At 43.6% G+C, this 26015-nt stretch overlaps 2 protein-coding genes across 2 annotated transcripts; both read right to left on the reverse strand.

The window, feature by feature from the left end:
- Positions 1–376: 376 nt before the first annotated feature.
- On the reverse strand, positions 377–10702 carry slc35f1 (solute carrier family 35 member F1). The gene is made up of 8 exons (XM_068708776.1): positions 10327–10702; positions 7170–7345; positions 6598–6725; positions 4915–5074; positions 4640–4796; positions 4004–4056; positions 3722–3876; positions 377–2623 (listed from the first exon to the last, which is right to left on the reverse strand). The coding sequence occupies exons 1-8, from the start codon at positions 10419–10421 to the stop codon at positions 2390–2392; spliced, it is 1158 nt and encodes a 385-aa protein (XP_068564877.1). The 5' UTR covers positions 10422–10702; the 3' UTR covers positions 377–2389.
- Positions 10703–12350: 1648 nt separating this feature from the next.
- Positions 12351–22928, reverse strand: nus1 (NUS1 dehydrodolichyl diphosphate synthase subunit). The gene is made up of 5 exons (XM_068708777.1): positions 22376–22928; positions 20939–21070; positions 17273–17425; positions 14715–14814; positions 12351–14532 (listed from the first exon to the last, which is right to left on the reverse strand). Exons 1-5 carry the CDS (start codon positions 22773–22775, stop codon positions 14442–14444), a joined length of 876 nt encoding a protein of 291 aa, XP_068564878.1. The 5' UTR covers positions 22776–22928; the 3' UTR covers positions 12351–14441.
- Positions 22929–26015: the final 3087 nt, after the last annotated feature.

The raw sequence follows: 26015 nt of genomic DNA on the forward strand, positions 1-26015 counted from the left end.
TATTTTAAATCAAGTAAGTAAAATAGCAAAAAAAAAATAGTCCTTGAGCTTCTGGACCATTATTTTATATGACATTCTGGGCGTCCCAACAGGGACACAATGACACAAGCAAGCTGGAGTGGAGACAATAGCTGGAGAAACAATATGTAGCTTACCTTTGGTTGTCCATAAGACTTTCTTACACTGTCTGGTATAACGTCTTCCAGAGGTCATCAGAGATGTTCCACACCTGGATGTAGAGCAAGTTTCATTCATCAAAATCTTTAAACTCAATATTCTGCCATTTAGACTGTTCTTCCTGTTGGGATTGCCAAATTCAAGTGTTCAAAAGTACATTTTAAAATGTGACACTGTGCACAAAGCATGTACGGCTGGGTGTTCTGACAAAGATGCTTTATTGAACAATAAGTAACATCATTGTAAGCACATTGTAGACAGCAACTCCGATGCACTACATCAAACAGGATACAAAAGGCCATTGAAAGAGGAGCGTCAAGAAAGTCCCTCGGAAATAATCCAGACAGGAGATTATATACAGTCATGAAGTGAACAAAGAAGCAGACCAAACCAAGTGAACAGCTTTTTCTTCAGTCCGTTCAGTAACCCTGTTACGTCTCTCCTGTAAATCGACAGGAAAATGTATTGCTTCCAATATTAGGTTTCAAACAGAAATAGGATTTAAATAGGAAGAACAGACAAATAAGGGATCAAATAATGCTCCTAAGCCTTGAGCACACTTTTCTTCTCATTAAACAACAGTCTCACGTTTCTCATGGTGTGCACACTGAGCAGTAAGAAGAACCAGTCAGTTGAATTTGAGCGGTAGGGCATCTCAGCACTCTGTCTCATACGAACCAATACTAGGACAACATTCACACTGATGTCAATACATCTGAAAATGCACCATACACACGGTTCAGTTCACGGCAGTGATTTCAGATTGGCCGTCCACAGTGAAATGGCAAAAACGATAAGAACATAACTAAACATCTCCCGTCTTCTTCATTTTCAGCTGGTAAACAGCAGTTTCGGTAAGAATAAGGGTTTAATACAACGCCAGCATATCAAACCTCCATTCTGTCACTTCCTGATAACAGACTGCATTTCATTAAAGCCAAACCAACAACACAGCAGTTTGCTAATGGTCATTCTTCGTCATGGTTAGTTTACTTATTGTTGTACGTCTTTTGTGGCTCGGGAGGAGCTTCGTCAAGTCTGAGACAATGACAGTTTGTCTGAGTATCTCAGTTTGGGATTGGAGAACAACAAAAAAGCCGCATCACAAACATGAGGTATGGAGTTTGGAAGACTTGGGCGTAAGATTGGGTTTAAAGAGTTGTCCAGTGGTTTCGATGATTTTACCGGGAGAGTTTGATTCAAGCAGTAAGGGTGCTCCAACTGTGAGTCATGTAATATTGTCTATAAAAATAATTTATGGGATTTTTACTTCCAGAGCCAGTGGGTGCATTTCCATTCATCTATTTTTACGCATATTTTTAATTAGTGCATAAAACACCTGAGTGGAAATGCAGATAATTAAATGCAAGAACCCACCCCGCCTGAACAGACCCCAAAATAAACTCTCAAAAAAGATTTTTCGTCAGTTCAATGATATACTTTCTGTAAATTCTATGTCTCAAGATGAAGGTAAATAGGCTACTGAATGCTATTTTTGGTGTAAAAGTAGTCAAACTTAGATATGATAAGACTAAATATCTTTGTACCAGCCTTTAAACCTTCAGTAGCCGATGCAATATATTTACATACAGCGTAGCTTTGCGTGATACAAAGATGGTAAATGGATTTTATGAACTGCCATTCATTCCTCACCTGTGCCACTGCTATGTAGTATCAACTGACTCAAGTCTGCGTATTACTTACTAAGCTCGTCATTGAATGGGAGCAGGTGGATTTAAAAACACAGTAGATTCCAATCAGATCATAACAAAGTAAATGAATACAGCTTTAACATATACACGTGTGAAGCACAAACATTCTTGACAAATATAAAAAAAGAAAGTAGATTAAATACAGTAAAAGTACAATACCATCTATTTACATGAATGACCAGTCACTACTGTCTACTCACAGTCTTTGTTCACAGTGAACTCAACAGTTTCACTCACTTTGCTATTTGTTTTAACAACATTCTGCTTATTAATTTTTTCAGATACATGTATTTGTCTTAACGGGCGGGTGGAGACTTTGCTCACCAATACAGGCCATTAAATGATAAGCAGGACCTATACCTGGGTGATCACCCAGTTGCCCGGCTCAGGAGACCGGGTACAGCCAGCATATTTCTCTGTATACAATTTTGGGCAGAAACTGGAGGCTGCAGCTGGCTCGCTGATTCACCAGCCTGACTGACTAAACTCCCTCCCAGATCTTAGGCAACGCGTACAGGAATCTCGTCCCCCGCCTCGGGACCCAGGCTGGTGTAGGTGACGGAGGGCTCCAGGACTCCAGCGCTGAGTGGAGGCCGGTCGGTGGCCGGCTGGGCGCCAATGTTCCTGAACTGCTTGTAGACTCGCGGGTCCTGAGCAACGTAGGTGGACGAGGTGGCGTAAAGGACCAGGCCCAATATAATGATGAAGAACGACAACAAATAGAGGCCCGAGAACTGCAACACAGAGACAGACTTAAACATAGGAGCTGTATTTCTACATTTCTGCTTTATGCTGGTTTAAATCTTATCGTCTCCCTATATACATCAGTGTGTAAGGATCAATGACATGGAGACGTGATGTCGGTGTCCCCCAGGGATCTATTGTAGGTCCACTCCTCTTCAGCGTATGCATTCATGATCTGCCTTTAGCATGTATTGCGGATGATGTTCAAATATAAGCGTACATTGTTTGTGTATCAGCAGATAGTGTCATCTTAGCCCCGTCTCTCTGCTTTAAAAAAAAAACAGGTATGCATGTTGTGACAAAAGCAAACCTAACCTAATGAGGCCCTATCTGTCATAGCCTTTGGGACTGGTATAAACCTGGACCTCATTACAGAAAAACATCTTGACTTAAGTTTCAAAGACAGGACAACTATAACTGTACATTTGACTATTTGATCGGCACTCGTCCTGTCATGCTTCTATCTTTGATTAGAATGCAGCGGTAGGCTACTCGAGATGGACAAACCATAAAATCAAGGGCTCTTACTTGTCACTGGCTAGTCAGCTAGAGCCCCATGCCTCCTTGAAGGCCTCTCTAGAGCTATTAGTCGTTGATCAAATTCAGAATGAGAGTCTTGGCAGATGGGAAATTTAAAGCCACAACATACGGTTTGATTTGCCGTTCAATCAATATATTTCAGTGTTCTTGTTGTTCCCCGTCTTTATTGTAATTGCCATAATGTTACAGACCTAACAACAATGCTGCTGCCATTTTTGGCAGATATTTTGAATTTAGGACAGGATCTATCTATGCCATCTTAACTTAGGATTCCTAACTTGGGAAGTCCCTAAGGTAGGACGCTTCTGTAAAAGTTAAATTCCTATCCTGAGATAAGAGGATTTGTGGTCAAAAAGATCAAATCGATGCAGCAGAATGACGGATTTTGTCTTCTTTGTTCCACACATTCTTCTTCCTTGTCAAAACCTGGCACCTACATTACCCACCATGCAACCCGAGCACTGACACTTTGGTCGCAGATTTGGATGTCTGGGCATCTTTGGACCTGCATATCTCCAAATGAAAACTTCCTGTCAGTTTGCTCTTACCTTGTAGTGAAAGAGGAAGAGGCCACAGAAGAAGCTGTACAGGTCGGCTGTCAGCAGAGAGAGATTGACTGAGGTGGCACTTGTTCTCTTTATCACCACCGGCATGAAGCTGTACAGGCCAAACATGAAGGCACTGAAACCAATGTACAGAAGACCTGCAGACACACAGAGGGAGCAAATGATTTTACCAGTTACTGTCATTACATTTTACATACATACTTACTTGTGTGTATGAATCCAAGTTGTGTATGTCTGTGTTTCCTGATGCATGTGCATTCTCACCTATCTGCCAGTCCCAGGGTACCCTCAGCAGCTCCTTGTGTTCCATGATGGCCCTGCAACAGTGCACAAACGCAGAGATTAACCTCTGATGGCCATTTCCATGCTCAATTTTGTCTCATAAGATGTTGCAGCAATTCTTGGGGTTGATACCATTTGTTACACAGATGTTGTGCAAAATGGAACAATTTTTGAACACTTAAACAGTTAACTTTTTTAAACTCTTTAAAAAAAAAAAGAATCAAAAATCCCTCCAATCTACCACACCAAGACTTCAAGGAACTCCATAGAAAATTCCATGCCGTGATTTTGTGTCTAAAACTTTTGACATTAGGAGATTTCTGCACAAGCAAACAGGCAATTGGCCGCCAAGAACTTCTGTCTGTAAAGGGGAGACTCGTGGGTACCCATGGAACCCATTTTTATTCACATATCTTGAGGTGATAGGTCTATGGATCCCTGTCAATATGGCCATGCCAGTTTTTTCCCTCATCAACATTTAGCTTATAAGAAGTTAACATGTCGTCTAGCTTTTAAAACTCAACATTGTACTTCCGTACAGTACTGTTAGCTAGTTACTTTCCACCACTGCCCAGCTGTCATGAGGTGTATCTTTCCCCACTACACACGCAAACTCACAGCTGGATGCCGCTGAAGAAGGATCCGAAGAGGCCCATCATGCCGAGGAACTCCACACGGCTCAGGTTCTTCACGATGAACTCCTCACAGACGTTGGAGATCCCGTAGAGCGTCGCTCCACCCAGGACCAAGAGGTCCCCAAACAGCTTCTGCTCTCCTGATAGATGAGGGAGAACGAAGATGGGGAAGGAGAAAAACGTGAGCAAGACTGCAAGTCCAACAAACCTGGCAACCTGGCATGCCATGCATGGTCAGGAATACTTTGGGGCGCTCACCAAGGCCTTGCTGCCGACCAAGCAGGATGTCAGCTCCCACCATGCAGCCGACACCCAGCAGACACAGTCCTGCCCCGACAAAGTGGACGGCCTTGTACCTCACCAAAAGAAAGAACCAGGAGAGCAGCAGGACCACTGGGATGACAAAACAGTCCAACAGCTGAGCGGAAGGACGGACACACAGAGACAAACACATACAGACATGGTGAGTTCTATTTATTTGGTTTCAGTTAGTTGTTTTCTTCCTCCTGGGTGGGATCATCACTTCAGACTGGTGACCAGTAAACAACAGCAGCAATGGGCTGGGAAATCACCGTGCAACAATGGACCCTCAGCCACAGCATCCTATTCACCAAGGTTTGAGGGAGTTGTTTGAGTTGGGCCTTGCTTCTGTCCCTGTAAACCGCTGACCTTTACTGGAGAACTGTACAGCTACAAGACTCACAGCACACCTGGATTCTGATCTTAGAGGTTTGTCTGTTTGATTTATTAAGGTGTGGTTTGGGGTTTAAAGTGGCATCTTTAGATTTGGGCCCAAATATCCAGCCAGGAAGAAACGGAAGTCAGAGCGTCTTTAATTTCTGTACTGTGACGTATTTCACAGGGGAAACGGAATAGCTGAACGGTGTACAGTAACAAGAGGGATTTAACCTTTTAAGCTCCAACTTTTCTTTTTTTAAAACCCTAACACCATCATTTAATCTACAAAAGACTGTTGGGTCCACTCACACACACACACACACACACACACACACACACACACACACACCTCCCTGTGGTTTGACCAGGAGTAGGACGAGGCACAGCAGACTGCAGCATGGACAGTACATGCAGCTGAATGGCTACCCCGGCCCCCCTCCCAAGCTGATTGGATTATCTTTTTGTAAACACCCCTGTGTTCAGGATGAGACATCAAACATCTGAAACAGTAACAGGAGCTAAAGATGCTCAAACTTTCATTTCACTGGGACTTTAAGCAGGTATGGAAAATGGTGGGTGAAATAAGTCTGTTACATGACGCTTTAAGATTCATATGGACATCAAGGAGAGTAGGGAATGAGGGAGATCTGACTATTTCATTTGGACTGTCCTAAATAGGGAAGGGTCTTTTGATTTGGTCTTGTTTTTTGTATGAAAAAAAAATTCTCTATAGATATATTAACTGTGTGCAACAGCATCATCTTCCTGCAGGGATGCTGCCAGATCTACACGGCCCTGGCACATTTTCAGGGCTATTGATTGCTTGGAATGTAAGCTGATTCCTTTCTTCCAATTAGATAAGAGCCTCACTGCCTGCATCCAGTCTGATTATAATGTCAAATATTGAATTTTTGAGGATGTATTGCATTACTTAAAGGAAATTAATTGCAAAAAAGAACTACATCTAACGTGTGTTAATAGACACGAAGCAATATGAGCCAGATAAATGGTATTTTAGTCTTTTAGTATGTACTAAAAGATACTGTAGTATTGTACTATATTAGGTTAAGGGATTTGCAACAGACGATTAAAATTACTAATCCCTCTTTCGCACAGTTGATTAGCGTGTGATGCGAGTGGACTCAATGAGTTGTCCCCATTTCTGGACAAAGGTCCATGTCTTTGAGGCCCCGACCCCAGAGTTTGTAACGCAGACATCATCGTGGACAAAAGACTTACACACAAACACACACACAAACTCACCTGTACACTGGAGAGTGTGGTGTACTGGTAAGCTTTGATCACCAGATAGTTGGCCTCGATGTCTATCAAACCCAGAATCATGTATTTCCACCAGCGCTGCTTCAGGATGGCCAGCAGGTTCCCTTCCCCTGGTACGACAGAGAGAGACAGAGAATATCTAAATGCCATGACAGTTTCTAGCTTCAACCCATCAGACTGATACACGCTTCTAGTAGAGTGAAGAGAGCATATTAATTGCATATTTCATACGTTGATAAATGATAATTATTGTCCAAATCCCTGTTGATTTTATGAATTTGTATTCAAGTCAACACAAGTCAAATAGCACCAAAGTGGCAAAAATGTTTACACACCATGACTGCTGCTGCTATGTGCATGTGTGTGCGCATCGACTCAAAGCTTATAATAATAATAATCTGTATTGATATTGGTGATTCTGGCCCCGGTGTTATTTGGTACCGGACGGGGACTACATTTTATGGTGTTGCCTGCTCCTAGTTTCAGCATACTTACAGCATTTACATCAGTACCACACACACACACACACACCTCAGTTTATGTCCGTACTGTACCTTGCCTGACTGCCAGTGTGGTGGTGTAGACCAGAAACAGCAGGATGTAGTTGAGAAAGCTCTGGAACACCGGCGTGTTGGCATGGAAGTCATCAGCCAGGTACTTGCTGGTCAGACTGATGGCACAGATTAACAAGGACAGGACTTGACCCAGGGCGAGGGTCACCAGCAGGTCCCTGCAGAGGGGAGGGGCATGGGCAAAGGGTCGTCAGTGTTCCATTAAGGATGATTTTACATGCGTCAAATGCTTTGTGTTTAACACCAAGGTGATATGATAATCTCATTTACACATTCAGCAGAGACAGAGCAACATTATATAGATATAAAGATTACATATTTTACAAACAAGCTTAGGGGTCACTTTATTAGGTACATCATTCTTGTGTTGGTAGGAGTCCCCTTTGCCTCCAGTACAGCCGGACGTCTTTGTGGCATAAATTCAACTATTTGCTGAAAACATTGCCTAGATATTTCATGTCTATGTTGACATGTCCTCCCACGTGTCTGCAGAATTGTCTGCTGCCTTCACGTTAACAATTTCCCTTTCCACCTCAACCCAAAAGGACACGTGACTTGATTTGTCAGACCAGGTGACGTATTTCTTTTCAAACTTTGCACTGTCCAGGTTGGTCGAGCATGTGCGCTCTGTAGCACTGGGACCATAGACAGTATATAAGTAGTGGATGTAGTCATTATGACGTCATCAATTGGTTTGTGGTCTGCGGTTTTGAAGCCTCGAGTTTGACATTTTGGTCGTCGCCATCTTGTTTTTTTGCAACCAAAAGTGACACAAGAGGGTGGAGCTAAGTACAACCAAACGCTGAATAAGACAAATTTCTGCGACGAAAATGTTACAACTAACTTTCATGAACTGAAAACACACTGTGAAAAGGTTTAAGTTAAGACAAAACTGTAAACTGTTAAATTACAGGGCAGCCACACCCTAAAGCATACCCTGCTATATGGTCTGTTTGACTCTAAATGGACCATAATTTACTAAATGAACATCATGCTGTATTGAAGAAGACTTGAAACTAGAGATTGAGACCATAAACTCATGTTTACAATGTTTACTGAGGTTATAAATCAAAAGAGAAGTAGAGTCATTTTCTCATAGACTTCTATTCAACCAGAGGAGTCGCCCTCTGCTGGCTATTAGACAGAGTGCACGTTTAAGGCACTTCAGCAGTGGATTAATTAATTCGATAGAAGGAAGCTCCCTGAGTAGAACACCACTCAGCAGGGTTAGGCTGCTGTGGGGTTCCACATCAAGGTTCCACAAGTTGTGTGCTTAGAAATGCTTCTATGTATACAACAGTCGTGATGTTTATTTGAGTTACTGTTGCCTTCTCGCCAGCGTGGCCAACTCTGGAGATCAGCCTGTCTGACATTAAACAATCAAATAATGTTTGGTCTGAACAACAACTGAAACTCTTGACCATGTCCTGAGATGCTGCCACATGACTATATGTTTGCATTGACGCGATTTGATAATGAAGTGTAAAGGGAAACCAAATCAAAATTGATATCAGTATCAGCCTCCAAAACACAGTATGAAATTGTGGCCTGACTATTTAAGAGGTCTGATTTGTCCTCATCTGAAAGGAGGCGGATCATGTTGGCCTTCACAGCAGCTTTTAGCGAGCTGCAGCTATTTCTTGCTGGCTAGTTTTGACTGGAACCCTTGATGTGGACAAATCTGACCAACACCAACATGAGTTTTCTAAGCAGCCTTTTTCCTGCCTGGTTAACTGTGACTGACATGTCCAAAAATAGTGGTGAATATCTATAATTTTTTTATATTTTTGTGTGCATGTACTGTTCTGTTTGTTTTCCTTCCCTTGGCTGACATGTCGCCATCTGTGCTTGTTTGTGAGCCTGCTTTTATTCTGTCCGCCTACTTTTGATCAAGGATGTATTACAATAACATCCCTCTGTGTCTGTGGCTGCCACACGAACATCACCACACACACACACACACACACACACACACACACACACACACACACGCCTGATATGTTGGTCTCAATTTCAGCTTGCAGCCAGACTTCACAATCACAAAAGAGGCCAGGGATACCAGGGATAAGAGAACAGCAGATGGCAGGAAAGAGTATGAGACAGTGGGGTAAGGTGGTTGAGTTTCGAAGCGCACATACACACACCCACACATATACTGTATATACACACACACACACACACACACACACACACACACACACACACACACACACACATCATTTTAATGTCATGTCGTCATCACATGATCAAATCGAGCCTTGACATTGGATAACGTTAACAAATATTTTATCCAAAGATTCATCATCGCATGTCGGTATTAGAGATTCACCGATACCGATACCAGATAACGGTCCGATACTGACTCAAATAGCTGGGTCGGGTATCAGTGACAATAGGCCCATCTGGTATCAGATACCATTATTTTAATAGATAACAATTCAGTCAATTTAGATTTTTTATAATTATTTTTGCATTTGGTTTTACAAAGTTAGGAAAGCAATGTTGAAGTCAAACCTGATGCTGATTGTTGTCCCACTCACTTCCACTTAGTGAGGCACACAACTTATTAATAATATTATTATTAATAACACTGGTATCAGATCGGTACTTGGTATCGGTCGATACCCAAAGCATCCCTTAGCTGTTGTGAGAAAAATAGATGGATATTATTAATTTAATTAGTATTAGTAAATAGTATGTAAGTAAGTAGACATGCAGGGGCAGCACAGCAGCCATTGTGCAGCACAAGCACACGCTGAGAAAAAGCCACCAATGGCAGCCAGCGGGCATCGAACCAGCAACACCCTGTCCGCGCTCCGCTCCAGCACCAGAAGGTGCACGGATGCCCAGAGTCAAAACGCTGTAACACACACGCACGCACGCAAGCACACACACACACGAGCGCACACTAACACACGCATGATGTGATGTTCATGCAAAAGGGCAGATGCTGCATGGTTATGTTGACACATCTGTTGCACAACATGCTGCTGCTTTTTTTTGCAGCAGCAGACCGAATATAATGTTACAGGTTGAAACAAAAGGTGTCCGCAGTGATGAGCTCCTGCTGAGCGTGGGGTGAATGCAAAAAGGGGACGCTCGATTCAGATCGGTGCCGTCATCATTACCATCATCTTACCTGGTTAAGACCCTCCTGATCCGCTGGTAAAGGCTCGGCGCCGGGGTGCCCGTACTTCTGGGAACGCTCTCCACAGTGGAGACGACAGACATCATTCTTTTTTTCCCCCCCAGACTGAGCGGAGATCAGCGCATTCTGCTCCGGGGGAGGACCGGAGGAGGAGGAGGAGGAGGAGGAGGAGGAGGAGGGGACGTGGAGCAGGCTCACCTCAGCGGACCCTCCTGGTCTCCGTGTTGCAGACCCGAGTTGCAGTTCAAAGGGGAATACACAGCGGCGCGTGGCAACGATGTTGATGTCAAGGCGAAACTAACCTCCCGCACGGATGCGCTTCCTCTCACCCGAAGAGAAACCACGGGATTCGGAACCGCGTCCTGCGCTTCACACGCGGAGAAGCTCACTGTACCACAAGGTGGCGTCCTTTTCAGCCAGACACCCTCACGGGGTGAAGACGTAATACATCAGGATGTGTATCAACGTCAGAAAGAACTACCTTCAAATGACGTGACCACATGTGATTCAAAATTGGACTAATGTGGTGGTTAGTTTTGAGAGGAGCGGGGCCATAGTTTGAATTTTAGAATTGCGTCCAAAATTCCTGCCATGCCATTCCTCCTCCACTTCCTGTGTGTGTCCAGTCAAACATCAAGAGTTCTTTCTGTCTGTATACAGCTTATTTATCTATTTTTTATTCAGTTACATGTATTCAATTCATATAAAATGTAACAAATAAGTGAAAACAAAAATGAAAAGTAAATATGTAGCAAACTATGCATATACAAATTATTATAAACAATATGAATACACAACATAAATAAATAGTAGGATCATATAAGTGTACAAGTACACGATCATATCCCCACTACCCTTTACATAACTCAACTTAATATTGATCATATATGCAACTCATAAACAACTACCCCAATGCTATTATGTAAAACCCAAATATCAGATATAACTTAAATAAAACAAAAGCCTGACCCTTCCTCATCCTTATACCTCTTAAAACATCATTCTGTACATCTTGTTGAATTGATTTATATTTGGACTTTGCTTGAGTTCTATGGTCAAAGCATTCCACAAATTCACCCCACAAATTGAAATACACATAGGCTGCTCTTCATAGAACGAACACAACCCCCCTCTCTGTCTGTGAACCTTATTCTATGTTACCCGGAAGTACATGATTTATGCAGTCTTAAATTCTTGACTTCATCGTCACACTTTTTTGGCATGAACAGATTGCAAAACCTACTTAGGATGAGCATGTAGTCTATGGATTCAGGACACAGCTATACGCAGACTTACCTTCTGCTGTGAAATAAATGTCATGGTGGGCTGGTGAGTATTGTCAGGTATGTTGCTCTGAACCTGAGCGAACTGATCAACACTGTCCTCCCATCTCAGACCGTTTCACTTGAAGGACTTCTAGCAGACAGAGGATGTCATGTCTCACCAGAAGAAAACAAGAGATAGTGAGAAGTTAAGAAAATTGGGAGGTGAGACACAGCTGAGGCATCATCTCAGAGATGACAGCTCTCACCCAGAGAATATCATATCTGCCATGCAGTGATCAAGTACCAGGTTTTTGTTGTGTACATGTGTGCGCTGAAACTGGAAACAAAAACACACAGTGGCCCTGAACTGTCCGTCAACAAGCCAAGTGCTTTTTTAAAAAATGTTATCGATCTCAGCCCAGATTGAGACTCTGAGATAGTTGTGCACTAAAATGCAAGGTAAGGAAAAGGACTCTGTTGATGAATGAAGAGAACTTTAATGCTAAAAGGGCCTCCGCTTCATATTACCATCCTGGCAACCAACTGTAACCCACAGATTCCAGAAGAGGCTGGATTAAATGTCCCTACATAGTGAAAGTTTGGGTAACTTTCTCAAGAAAAGATAAGTTAAGATATGACCTCAGGGTACAAACAGACACTTTGTTTATTGGTTACCGTGTCATGACGTGTTTTAACTTACTTGTATGGTGTAGGAACAACTGCGATGACCATTACTGAAAGAAAAACACATTCTGTGGCTGCAGCGCATTGTGGTTTATTGAGGGTAATGGCAAATTTAAAAAGAAAGTTTTTTTTATTCTTTTAAATCCCTGTATGAATGCTGAAAACTGTAATTATGACACCAAAAAGCTCTCAATTCCTCTACATTTGTAGCAGGGATACCTCAGTAAACGTTCTGATCAACTAGTAACACGAGGGAAACCATTTACTGAAGGAGCATTAGAGCGTTATCATTTATTTCCTTTGTGCAAACAAACTACAATAACCACCTCACGGATGAATGCTTCCGTCAACCAGTCAAGTTGCAGTTTACATCCATGTCTGTCCAAAATGTCATCACTTCATCCTATTAGACATTTTGTGTGAAATTGTCAATCAGCACACAAGTTCTTGAATTATGGCAAAAAAACAAGTTTTGTGAGTTCACAGTGACCTTCATACCACCCAATTTGTGCCAAATTTGATGAGAATTTATTATGTTGATAAGAATAGGACAAACTTGAGGTCACAGTGACCTTAACCTTTGACCTACACATTCTAATCAGTTCATCCTTGAGTTCAGGTTTGTGACAAACTTGAAAAAGATTCCCTCCAGTGGTTCCTGAAATATCACGTTCACAAGAATAGAACAAACGGACGGACCGACAACCACAAAAACATAATGCACAGGGGCATGAAGTGTTTTCTTTCACTGGCAGTCTGAACCAGAGGAACATTTTATTATTTCCAAATAAAACTGAATTTTTTATCTTTTTCCACAGCAAACATTTTGTCACAACACGAAAAGCAAAGGTGAAACAATTCTTTTTTTCTTTTGTTTTTTTAAGTTACACCCGTGTTTGACAAGTCAAAATGTATTCCTCCCTGGTCGAGGCCCGGGCAATTAATGTTAATACCTCAATTAAGTTAATCTCCTCCAAATGAGTTTGTCCAAACTGGAGGTTCATTTCCAACCCGTCTGACCGTCTCACTGCTCGTGTTTCTTGTAAAACTTCTTCTCAGTGACGTCACCATGTTTCCAGATGTCAGACTTTGATTCAGAGAGGGCAAAGTTTATATTAATGACCGAAACGTTTGTCTACGAGTCGAGTGTCAAATGTCGTTCAAATAGAAGTTTGACTAAATGATCTGAACTTAAGGTGGATAAACAAGTTTCATTACTCATCACACACTATCTTAAGGTCTGCGTCATTATGACACCCAAATATGGACCTGTGTCGAGTGAGAACTCACTTAAGTAAACTATGGAAGTCAAGATTAGTTAATATTAGGGGGAGTTTTGTCAGGGACTCCTTTAAAGTGACGTAAAATTGGCCTGAAGGGAGACAGTGCATTTCTTTATTTCAGCGCTTGGTCAGTCTAACAGGAGCCTTGAACAAACCTCTGTACGCGTCTGAAGCAACACTACGCATGAACACACGACTGCAAGCTGGAGGCCACCGGGACAACAAACACAGGGCTACATGAATTTCTCATATTTACACATTAATAACCGCTCTGTCCCTAAGCTCAACTTCCGCCTCTCGGCCTCATGTGTGGTTGGGTAGTCGAGGTTCTCTCCGAGGCGCAGCTGTATTTCCGGCGGGTGCCTCGCGAAGACGGGCACAAAGCCTTGTTTCTTCTTTTGTCATCCGCCGAGTGAAGGCGAGTCATTTTCTAAGTCTACAGCAGAAAACAGCAGCTGGAGACTGAATGGCAAACAGAGAGCCAAGATGGTTAGAGAGGAAACAGAACAGGGTTTTGTTGAACACAGAGTCTGTGCAGACAGTCCTCTTATGTCAGTGTGCGCCTCTCCGATGTGCTATTTTCTCTTGGCTCTGGAGAGCGTGTTCCAGAAGTCCTGGAATGTGAGTTTCTTATGAGACAAGAGCTGGTGGCAGGAAGTGAGCTGGCTGGTCTCCTGGTCTTTGAGCTTGTCTTTTGAGTCTGTTAAAGTCCCAGGAGATGGACAGAGTTGGGTAGAGAGGAGACGTGAGGGACACGGCGAATCGTGGAGGGCTCACCGCATGTCCTAACTCTCCTCTCGACTGTGTGAAGCCCCACACCTCTCTCCTGTTTGAAGAGCCTGACACAGGGGGGGGGGGGGGGGGGGGCGACACATCACTGGCCCAGCCGTTGCTGACAAGAACCGAACCGCTGCAGGACACCCAACAGGTCCTCATAGGAGACATTTCTGTGGGAGGGCAGGGAGCTGAGGACACAGGAGCAGGACACACACTTTAAACATATCAAACTGAACACATCTGAACACATCTGGAGAGGAAAAAAACATACCCGTATTGAGAGCTAAACAGTGCCATCTACTGGGCATGTTGAAGATTGTTTTTGTTTTTGCTTTCTTTTAGTGATATTAAAGTTCAGACGGCAGCTTACATGAATTCAGTGAGTCTGATGTGCCAGGGGAGGAAGCCCAGCGTGCTGTCCACGGGACCAAACTTCACCACCAGCTCAGGGTCTGGGACGTTCTTGGACTCTGAAACAAACGAGCACAAAGACGGGCAGCATGTCATCAGCACGACCGATGTTTCCGTATGAAGTCTTTGTATGAACATAGCAAAAGAAAAAAAAGAAAAAAAAAAGAAACCTGCATTTTTAATAGTGCTAATTATGAAATGTTGATGAGTGTGACACAGTGGGTTCTATCCAGTAATAAGTGGGCAGAGGTCTTCTTCTTACATTTGCATATATTTGTGAATCTGGATCATCATTAGTGGACTGTCGCAGTCATTACGTTATCGCCTGATCACGTTCATTTTCCACGATCAGTGGAATTTAAAGCCAAAGTTACAAATGTGGCAACAGATAGAAAGTGAATTAGGTGCGCTTCCATCAGCTGGGTGAATTAAGTGTCTACCTGAGCACAAGGATCCGATGCGAGGAAGAAAACATGGGGACAAACAGAGGTCGGCTGTCCAGATCTTACTGCTGTCGGACATGTTCCTGTTTCAGCTCATATCGGCCTGCATTATGTTGCTTTCTGAAGCAAGGCGGCGACAGAGAGGAGCTGATAACAGGTCTCTTTATTGTCTCCCCTACACATGCAGCGGTGTGTTTGACAGCTTGGGGGGGGGGGGGGGGGTATGCTGGAGTCGTCGCTTCCATCCAGCTTTTCTAATGACAAAATTCACATAAAAATGTCTGGGCTGCAGACAAATTGTCAAAACAATGACGTCCTATGTCTTCCAAACCGCTTTTCCTTGACCTCAATGGAAAACATCATGAGGAAAGATGTGAAGGAGGATTCATTAGGACTTAGAAAAGACAACTATGTTGCTCAGAAATATGACTCCACTTACATGACGGCTACGTAATTATGATGCTACGGCGGATGTTATTGACGTCGTTGCCGCAAGGAATTGTGGGGCGGCTCCATCACCTTTCCTTTGGTAAAGCACGGTCCAAATCAACGTCTCCCTGTGCCTCCAGTCTGCAGGCTGAATTAAGAACGGTTCACACTGGCTTTGTGTTTCCTTGTTGCATATTAACCTCGGAACATAAAATCAAGCTTCCTTCCACAGCAAGTAAACGGCTTGAAATGGATCTGTGCAGCAGAGAGCGAGGTGGAGCGTCATTTTAGCAAACTATCCGTGGACCAATAGTCTCTCCTTTTGCAAATGATTGCATCATTTCAATGAGCGGATTCCGGTCTAGTTGAATCCTCATCACTTCACTGCTCCACTCACTGAGTGAACAAAGGAAAACTACACACCAGTTTAAGGCAACTTTAATTACCTCATTAAATGAGTGATTGTAGGTGAAACTGTGTCACTTGTTTTTGCTGCAACATGTTTGTTGTTTCTACTTGCATGGATTTTTTAATAATCCAGAGAAGCAAGTTATTTCATTATGAATAGCTGCACAACACACAACATAAACAACCATCTTCATTCAGATTTGTTGGAAGTGCATTTTTTTTTTTTTTAAACAATTGTGACTAAGATCCATACAGAGCAGAACATCTCAGCGCTCTCTGGTGGACTATGATATGGTGACACCGTTCCTAAACGGCCTCAACCCTCATTTGACAGAAGTACGGGTGTGTAATTTATCGACCTGGATGATTTATGCCCACTGAATGAAGGCACATCAATAATCCCCGTCAGAAAAATATAGCAATAGAAGGATAGTATCTGTCGGCCGATTATTGCCGTTTTGAGATAATCGGCATCGGCCAATGTCTGCACTGTTGGCCGACCCCCTCGTGACAAAATGATCCGCTGATAGTCGTACTGGCTTCATACCAGCTCCATTGCAACTTTCACTACAGATTCTGTACTGCAGAATATGTAACAGACATTGATAACAGACAAAGTGATTAATACAAACTAAATGTATAAAATAAGAAACCCAAATTGACTCCAATATAATCTTGTTTATTTTAAGATAAATCCTGTATTTTCTTTTTTCTATAGGGTTAGCAATAATAATATGTAATAATATGTTAACAATAATGATGATAGTTTTTATTTTTTATTTCAAATGAGTGTACTGCAGAGTGCAGATTTACTTCAGCAAACAGGGACAAGTCAGACAACAACTGTGTTAAATAAATGCTCATTTAAGTTCAGCGATTGTGTAAATTGTTGTATTTTATCATATGCAAAAAAAACAACAAAAAGACAGCATAATATCGGCACTATTCATCAGACGCCCTGCTCTCGAAATATCGGCCATTGAAAAGCCCACATTGGTTGAATACTATAACACCTTTCCTCAACAGTGTGCTGCAGATAAGACACAGACCATCAGTTCCTTCTTTTAATCAACCCAGCTGTGTTTCACGATGAGTGTGTAATGAATATGGGCATTTTAATTAGTTTTGTGTGTAGGTTGCTGTGTATTGCGGCACTGTTCTGATGTCAAGAGTGTAATAGAAAATGTAAAGCTGAGACATGCCTCACTGTGACACACACACGGTTATGAACTGGTACCTCTTAGCAGCACGTCCAGCATGGAGACGCTGATGTCTTTGGAGCTCCTCTCTTTGTTCTCCACAGAGCGACAGAGCTGCTGCGCTGCCTGGACGATGCTCTGCTTCCCGTCCTCTGGAGACAACACCTTCACTGTGGGCCTGCAGGAAACCACTGACACACACACACACACACACACACACACACACACACACACACACACACACACACACACACACACACACACACACACACACACACACACACACACACACACACACACACGATTAACTTCCACTGTCCCATGACTGAAAATCTGAGCACGATGGTGAAAACTGTCCCGGTCCTGCATCTATAAAGCGAGTCGGACCGTCACTGATCCTGGAGCTCGATCCTCGTCCTGGGACACGGCACCTTGAGTGATAGTTGTGACCGAATCAGAGGAAACATCGATGACACTATAATAACAACGCGGTGGAATTTGCATTGTATAGAATGAGAAGTACATTTTAAAAAGGGGAGAAAATAAATTGGATAAGTACTCGCAAAGCAGCTTAAAAAACAAACGAGATAAATTCAAATTAGTGATGAGAAACAAAGACATAAAGTCTCGTTTGATGATTTGTATAAAAAGCTGCAGAAGGTAGGGTGGACATGTTTTGATATTGGAGGTGTCATGATTCTCAGCCCTTTGTTCCTACAGGTTTACCTATATGAGAGAGTGCTAGAACGTTGATTAACCAGTGCGACCAACCATTCAGGACCCAGGGGCCCTCAAAGTTGACCCTCATTTTTTTATATGTTATAGGGTAGACACTTGTTTAGATCTCCCGAAGCTTTCATGTTGTCGGTTGAGCAACAGCAGATTTCTGAGTAAGTTGTGTTGAAAGGAAGCCTGGGTGGGGCTGAACCCACCCGAATGAATTCTATGTACAGTAAAAACTGGAACTACAGTCTATGGGAAGTACACGGATACTACAAGAACCTACCTGCGTGGTGAGAAAAACCTGCTCCACAGCTTCCACAACACAGGACATCACCATCGAGGAAACTACATTCCATTTGATGGGTTCATGGGGAAGAGACTGTGGCACCATATGATTGAGACATTCAAATATCTAAAAGAAAGTCCATGGGCAGGGTGGCAGGCACCTTTTGCCTGACAGACACAAATTACTCCCCTCCCCCCCCCCCCCCCCCCCCCCCCAATTCTAGCGTGGTGCAGAATTCTTACTGTAATAACTGAATTTGCCCTCCATAACACAACTCTAATACTCTGTTGGAGTACTTCATTGTACTAAACAAGTGTGAGATAAAAAACCGTGACTAAAAACTAGTCAAGGGCTTAATACCCACTCATGAAATTTGGGGAGCCTTCCCGCAACATCCGCGAGATCTTAGGGCTGTCCCAGTGACAAACCAAGTACCAAGGACTCTCTCGCAGACATTCTGAGCCCTTTTTATGCACACTTTTCTTAAGTCTGCGTTTCTTCAGACTTTGCCTGAGGGAATTACCCACAATTCATAGGGTTGTGACGTAAAACACAGGGTTACCAGGTGTAAAAAATAAATAAATAAATATATATAAATATACATACATACATACATATATATAGCTTAAAGGTAAACAAATAAGACGGCACAAAGCGTGGCGTATTAATATCTTTGTATTATGTCTTTACCTTGTACTGTTTGTTATTGTGCTTTCCTTGTTTGACCTGCCAGGGGACTACAGGTGCGAATTAGCTTAAAGCTATAATCTGGCACGGTGCATCAAATGGTGACATTTATGTTTTAAACTGTACATGGTCCCTTTTAAATAAAATAAATTAATTAATCAAAAAGTCCCTGAGGGTTCAGGGCTAAAGGCCTCAGGTGGGGACTTTGGGATCGGGTCTAAGACCACACAGAGGAACGCAATCCTCCTGTCCTGGTATTTATCCAATAGGACGACAGTGGACGGGGGAAATAAACTAAGAACTGAGCCTGTAGTTTGTGCATACAGCCATGTTTTCTGTCATGTTCCCCTTATTCCACAGTCTTCTCCTTACTCTCAAAATAAAGCCGTTTGTTAAAATAGATGGATTCGAGGGGCTTTGGGGTCATTTCATCCAAAGTGTTTTGAGGAGACAAATTCAAACGAATGGCAACTTCATCATGTCAGCCAGTTCATTCAAGCTTGCACTTTGCACTGTAAATGTTGTGCCAACGCTCTATTTATCTGCGTGGAATGAAAATGACCCGGCGCCAGCTAGTGCAACAGTAGATATTACTTCAGCGTAGCGTATCACACTTCAGCCTTTCAAAAGGAATGAGGCGATGAAAGCTTGTGAAAACAGGAGTGGGACTCGGCAGTCAACGAACCCGATTGCCATGTTCTTATATATGAGGTTTCAGTGAGCCGGTCCATCACCAGGGACAAGAAAGTGAAGCAACAAACACTGTTCCTCGATTGCAAAGATAAATCTCACGCTGTGCCGAGGACAAGTCAACAACACAGCTGAGCAACAGTGAGTCTCTTACATGCCAAGACGCCCGACATAAAGCGAGCATCACATCTCAACTGTGACCTACTGTGAGTGAGGCAATACATGACTTGTGTCCAGAGTTACTCAGCCACCTTGGTGTGAGCCACGGAGACACTAGATTATTTTACAAGCATGCAAGATTTTAAAAAACAGGATTGAGGACTGTTTCAATACCGATTGAACTACAAAATATCAGCACCAACTCGTTGATGAAATTTTCGGTTTAAGTCTATAATTTGTGCTTTTATGTTATTATATTTGCACTTCTTGGTGGTTTTATGTGTAAATCTTTTATGCTGCCATCTTTGCAAAGTTATGATTCTCAACGGGACCATGAATAAAGCTTACATAAAATGAAACAAATAATAAATAATTGTGTTATAACCAGGTCGTGTCAGTCCTGACTTTTTCAGAAGGCGGTTGTACCTTTTAAGTTTCTGCTGGTTTATTATTATCATTATTATGTAAAGAGCCGATTAGGGCTCTTTGTGTCTCTTCCGTTACCAATAGGCCGATGTGGACCGGCAGCTTCTCCAGAGACCTGCCGTCAGACAGCCACCGTGGCCGGCGACCTGCAGTGCAGTTTCCAGTCACGGGGTTAGCGTTAGCATCAGGGTTTTGATTTAACTTCTTCTGGTGGTCCGGGAACCCAGCCAGGGCTACCGGCAGCAGCAGACCGGCCATCGCCTGCTCCCACAGCCGCCCCCTTCCAGCTCCGAAGAACCAGAACCAGCAGTAGACGCCATAACAAGCCGTAAAGCAGCGCCATTAGTGTCCTTATTCCTTGTAAGAGCCTTAAAGGATAGTGGTCTGAATGTGCAGTACATGTGCTTTTCTCTTTAAGTAGTATCTGCCTGCTAAACCTGTTTCATCTCTGCCTGCAGCTCGGTCTTTTAAGTTTCTGCTGGTTTATTATTATTATGTAAAGAGTCAATTAGAAAACCGATTAGGTTTGTACATAGCAGAGAAATCGGCCTTCTGCAGGAGGAGTCTTGCTGGGGAAATCAGGTCTCCTTAATCCCCTACCGAGACTAGGGAGACCAGATTTCTCCTCCACATGACATTTAAGTTATCAGTTTACCGGAGAAGCCTTGATCATACCGAAGTGCATGTAAATGCACCGACTATAACAGCAGAGCCAGCTGTGCATAATCCTTACCGTGGTGCTGGTGTTTGTCACTGCCGTTGCTTAGGAACTCCACATTGTATTTGGATCCATCCGCACCCAGCAAGTCCTGCTGCTGCCTTACTATCTCCTCCAGCAGACGGGAGTTGTTCTTGCGAAAAATACCTGAGCGAAGAGACCGATGGGGATGAGCACATCATTCAATCCAGAATAAAATAGGAGAGACATTTTTCATTAATTTCACTATCACATAATCAAGGGAGAGAGATGCATCAGATGGAACAGAAAAGACAGAAACAGGGCAATGATAAAGAGGAGTATTTGACTTCATTCAAAGTATATATAAAAAAAATAAAATATGTTAATGTAGAAAGTAATAAAGCAGGGTTTTACGTGACCAATTCGCATCATGTGGTCGGACTCTAAACTTTTTTTTTTTTCCAGCAGGATGAAGTTGTTTTTGGGATGAACCAGTATATTCCGTTCAGGCCCAGCAGGAGGATCCCAGTTTAGAACACAGCTTGTGAACAGTTTGTGAGCTAAACTGGGATCACGCCCCGACAACACGGCCTTCACGTCTACACGATGGACCTCTAGGAGAGGCTGGAATAAGTCACACTGGGTCCCGAATCAAACTTTAAAAATAAGCCTTGTGTGGACGAGATGTTGTCACTACTAACACTTCTGGTCCTTGTGTGTAAATGCATGTTACAATTCCACTGCTACTGTGATGATCATATCAAATAAACTAAACCTGGATAATAATTTAGACCCAAATAATAAGTAGCAGATTTTGCGACGGGCTTCGAAGAATAATAAGTCTCATTTCTGTTTCCTCAAAGACCAGGAAATGAGCATAGTCTCTGCAGATCAACGTTTTTACAACTGAGGCACATAAAGTGGAACAAACCAATATAACTTCTACAGTCACATGACGTTACAGAAATAAGACTGAGGAGGAAGGGAGGATCATTTCGACTTGTATAAGTTATGGTCAGATGAGTGAGGGAACATTAAAAAAAAGGTCAAACAAACCGTATCTAATCAAACTAATCAAACACAAAGTGGGTGTCTGTAAATGATGACGTGAGGATTGCGTAGTTTACACAGTCTTCTAGACTGTGAAATCTGTTCAGCGACAGCAAAACCTGTTCATCTGAGCCCTCCGAATTACACTGCAGATGCGCAAACGTTTGCATATTTAGACAGTTTCAGGGGTATAATTGACTTAGAAACACTAATGAAAAGCAGGACACGAGAACAGCTGCTGTCTGCTATACACATTTTGGTTTTATTTAATTAAAAAGACATGCATTTTAAATATATGGGCAATGGGAGAGCGAGGGAGCAAGTTTAGTTGGCCGTAGTTACGTTTGAAATGTAACTTAAATAGCGGTGTGGCTACATTTGGCCGGTAGAACCAGCAGACAAAACGTAAGAGAGACGGGTAGTAAAGGTAGAGATGTTTACCGTGATGATCATAGACGCTGACATAAGAAATGCCGACAGCCATACACCAGACCACCAGGTTTGCTATGTCCGTGTAGCTGGGTTCTTCTTCCGTTACCAATAGGCCGATGTGGACCGGCAGCTTCTCCAGAGACCTGCCGTCAGACAGCCACCGTGGCCGGCGACCTGCAGTGCAGTTTCCAGTCACGGGGTTAGCGTTAGCATCAGGGTTTTGATTTAACTTCTTCTGGTGGTCCGGGAACCCAGCCAGGGCTACCGGCAGCAGCAGACCGGCCATCGCCCGCTCCCACAGCCGCCCCTTCCAGCTCCGAAGCCGGACACGGAGCCAGGCGACGAGCGCTCTGTTGATGTGGACCAGAACCAGCAGTAGACGCCATAACAAGCCGTAAAGCAGCGCCATTAGTGTCCTTATTCCTTGTAAGAGCCTTAAAGGATAGTGGTCTGAATGTGCACTACATGCGCTTTTCTCTTTAAGTAGTATTTGCCTGCTAAACCTGTTTCATCGCTGCCTGCAGCTCGGTCCGCCTGCCGCCATCTTCCTCTTTCGTTGGCAACCCCTGACCTGTGAACCTTCTGCGTGATACACGTAGCTCGCTGATTGGATGAGAGAAGAGTGACGCAGTGCTAAGAGCCGCCCTAACGAGTGTCAACCCGAGCCTTGAAACCGCAACACCTAATAGAGTGAGGTTTCAGATTTTTTTGTGGTAAAATATATATTATTTTCAAGAAAGAAAATAAGTGTTGTGTCAAAGTAAAATTATATAATCAAAAATTGAAAAAAAACCTCTAGGTGTTGTGTCTTTCGATTAAACGTGGGCTGTAGGCCTACACATCCAGAAAGTTATTGACGGATCTAAGAAAGTGTAAAATGTACAGGAGAATAAAAATCTAGGTTAAAAGTGAATAGGGGCAGAAATAGTTCATCTAATAGTTCACCATTCATCTTGGTTTAATTAGATCAATATTAGATTGTGGGCATGTGTGTTTTGAATTAGACACATTGTAGGCTCCATTTATCTGGAACAAATAGGGCACAGATAAGGAGTTTATTTTAAATTCACATACAATAAAGACATATACATGAAGTCAATAACACTTAAATAATAGCATCAGTTTGAGTGACCCGCAGTGGAATGTAACATCCACGCAATTACAGTACCTAAGTATAATTTTGAGGTACTTGAGTATTTCCATTTTGTACTACTTTATACTTCTATTAAAGTGATGAATGCATTTATTATGTGTGGTATCTAATCATGAATCACTAATATAATATTTATGAATCTGAAATGAATCACTCTGTATAATGAGAACTTTTACTTTTGGTACTTTAAGTATTTTCTGATGCTGATCCTTTTGTATCTTTACTTGGGTATGCTTTTGAATGCAGTACTTTCACTTGTAACATAGTATTTGTACACTGTAGTATTGCTGTAGTATATACAATTAAATAAATTAATGAATTAATCCTAAAATCCCAAATTTGCCTCAGAGGGCTTTACAATCTCTACACATGCGACATCCTCTGTCCCGGGACCCTCACATCCAGATGATGGCAGGATTCACAAGCAGTGTAAAGGTGAACAAAATGGTAAGAAGCTCAGTTGCACTTCTGATGTCAGATGCACGCTGGCCTCCTCCAGAGCGTTATTCTGGTGCTCCTGGTTCCTACCAGCCATTCCTGATTCAGTGCTCCCTCGCCTTTGAGCTTCAGCCTTCCGCCTTCCCCTCCGAGAGGTCCCGAGTGGCGTATATCGTATCTCTCCTCACGAGCAGAGCCAAGAACTGGGGAACCGCAGAGTGGGAGCGACAGTCGTCAATCTGCTCTTCAGTCCAGCTGTTTTCCGAGGAACTGCTGAAGGTCTTTGATCATGCCACACCTGGAAGAGAAGTCACTCGAGGTTTGTTTGACCTGAAGCAGGGAGGGAGATCCGTAGCCGACTACTCCATCGAGTTCCGCACCATAGCAGCCGAGAGCAACTGGAACGCTCCCTTGCTCCTCGACGCCTTCTACTACGATCTCTCGCCCTGCTTCAAGGACGAGTTGGTGGCTCGAGATCTTCCTGCTGGCTTGGACGAGTTGGTCGCTCTCTCCATCCATATTGACATTTGTCTGCGGGAATGGAGAAGAGAGAGGGACTTTTAGGCTGCTCCACAAGGGCCACTTCGCCTGTCAGACGATCTTCGGGGGTTTCCGTCGGAATGGGCCTCTGACGGTCCGGCCGACTCTCCTGAGCCTATGCAGCTGGGGCGGACCCGGCTCTCCGTAGCAGAACGACAGCTCCGCCTGCAGGAGAATCGATGCTTGTACTGCGGCCAGAGCGGCCATTTTGTATTCTCTTGTCCAGTAAAAGAGATGGCTCACCAGTCATCCGGAGGGCACTGGTGAGTTGAAATGTGAACTTAAAAATGCCCTCTCGCACTTTGATTCATGCTCAGCTGTTTTTTTCAGGGATTAATCACACTGTCTCAGCCCTCACTGCCCTCACCTCCCAGCATGTGCCCTTCCGGTGGTCCTCTGCGGCAGAAGGGGCCTTCGGTGAGTTGAAATCACATTTCACCTCTGTTCCCATCCTCATATTCCCAGATCCCGCCCGGCAGTTTATTGTGGAGGTGGACGCCTCGGACAATGGTGTAGGAGCAGTCCTTTTCAGCGGTCGGCTGAGGACCAAAAGGTTCACTCATGTGCCTTCTTCTCCCGGAAGCTGTCCCCTGCGGAGAGGAATTATGACATTGGGAACCGGGAGCTGTTGGCGGTCAAACTGGAATTGGAGGAGTGGAGACACTGGTTAGAGGGTGCGGAGCAGCTGTTTGTGGTCTGGACGGATCACAAGAATCTGGAATACATCCGTTCAGCCAAGTGACTGAACTCTCGTCAAGCTAGACGGGCTCTTTTTTTTTTTAACCGTTTTGAGTTTTCACTCTCATACAGACCAGGTTCAAAGAATGTCAAGCCCGACTCCTTGTCTAATCAGTTCCAGTGAGAGAACTCTCCTTCCCATCCTGAAGGTATCCTTCGCCCCGAGTGCGTTATTGATATGGTAACCTGGGAGGTGGAGGACAAGGTAAAGCGCTCCCATGCCGAACACCCTGCCCCCAGTGCTTGTCCTGATGACAGTTTGTTTGTTTCTGTCAATCTCCGTCCTCAGGTCCTCCAGTGGGGCCACTCTTCCCGCCTAGCTTGCCATCCTGGAATCAGACGCACACTAGCACTGCTCAGACAGCATTTCTGGTGGTCTTCCTTGGAGGAAGATACCAAGGGGTTCATCGGTGCTTGCCAGGTCTGTTCTCAGCATAAGGGCACTCGCCAACCTCCCTCTGGGCTTCTTCATCCTCTGCCAGTTCCTAGTCGTCCCTGGTCTCACATTGCTTTGGACTTTTTTTGCTTGCTCATTGCTTGTAACCGGCCTACCCCCTTCTGATGGTAACACAGTTATTTTCACGGTCATTGATCGTTCTCCAAGTCTGCTCTGCTCATTCCACTACCCAAGTTACCTACCTGCCAAAGAGACTGCTAAAATATTACTGCAAAATGTTTGGCTCCATTGACGTGGTTTCCGACCGGGGACCACAATTCACCTCTCGCTTCTGGTCAGAGTTTTGCAGGCTGCTGGGAGCTACGGTCAGGGTTTCATCCCCA

Source organism: Cebidichthys violaceus, unplaced genomic scaffold (assembly GCF_023349555.1).
Source record: "Cebidichthys violaceus isolate CVI_PGR_0920_01 unplaced genomic scaffold, fCebVio1.0.p SCAF_14, whole genome shotgun sequence".
Lineage (NCBI taxonomy): Eukaryota > Metazoa > Chordata > Actinopteri > Perciformes > Stichaeidae > Cebidichthys > Cebidichthys violaceus.

What these genes read in the sequence shown, in the direction of transcription:
- slc35f1 (XM_068708776.1), bottom strand. Translation starts at nt 10,421, where the DNA reads ATGATGTCTGTCGTCTCCACTGTGGAGAGCGTTCCCAGAAGTACGGGC. An exon ending in CACACTGGCAGTCAGGCAAG is followed by an intron (nt 6,726 to 7,169) that starts GTACAGTACGGA and finishes CTGTCGTACCAG; the next exon opens with GGGAAGGGAACCTGCTGGCC. An exon ending in ACCCTGGGACTGGCAGATAG is followed by an intron (nt 3,877 to 4,003) that starts GTGAGAATGCAC and finishes GTGTGTCTGCAG; the next exon opens with GTCTTCTGTACATTGGTTTC.
- nus1 (XM_068708777.1), bottom strand. Translation starts at nt 22,775, where the DNA reads ATGGCGCTGCTTTACGGCTTGTTATGGCGTCTACTGCTGGTTCTGGTC. An exon ending in TGACAAACACCAGCACCACG is followed by an intron (nt 17,426 to 20,938) that starts GTAAGGATTATG and finishes TGTGTGTGTCAG; the next exon opens with TGGTTTCCTGCAGGCCCACA. An exon ending in ATCAGACTCACTGAATTCAT is followed by an intron (nt 14,533 to 14,714) that starts GTAAGCTGCCGT and finishes CTGTGTCCTCAG; the next exon opens with CTCCCTGCCCTCCCACAGAA.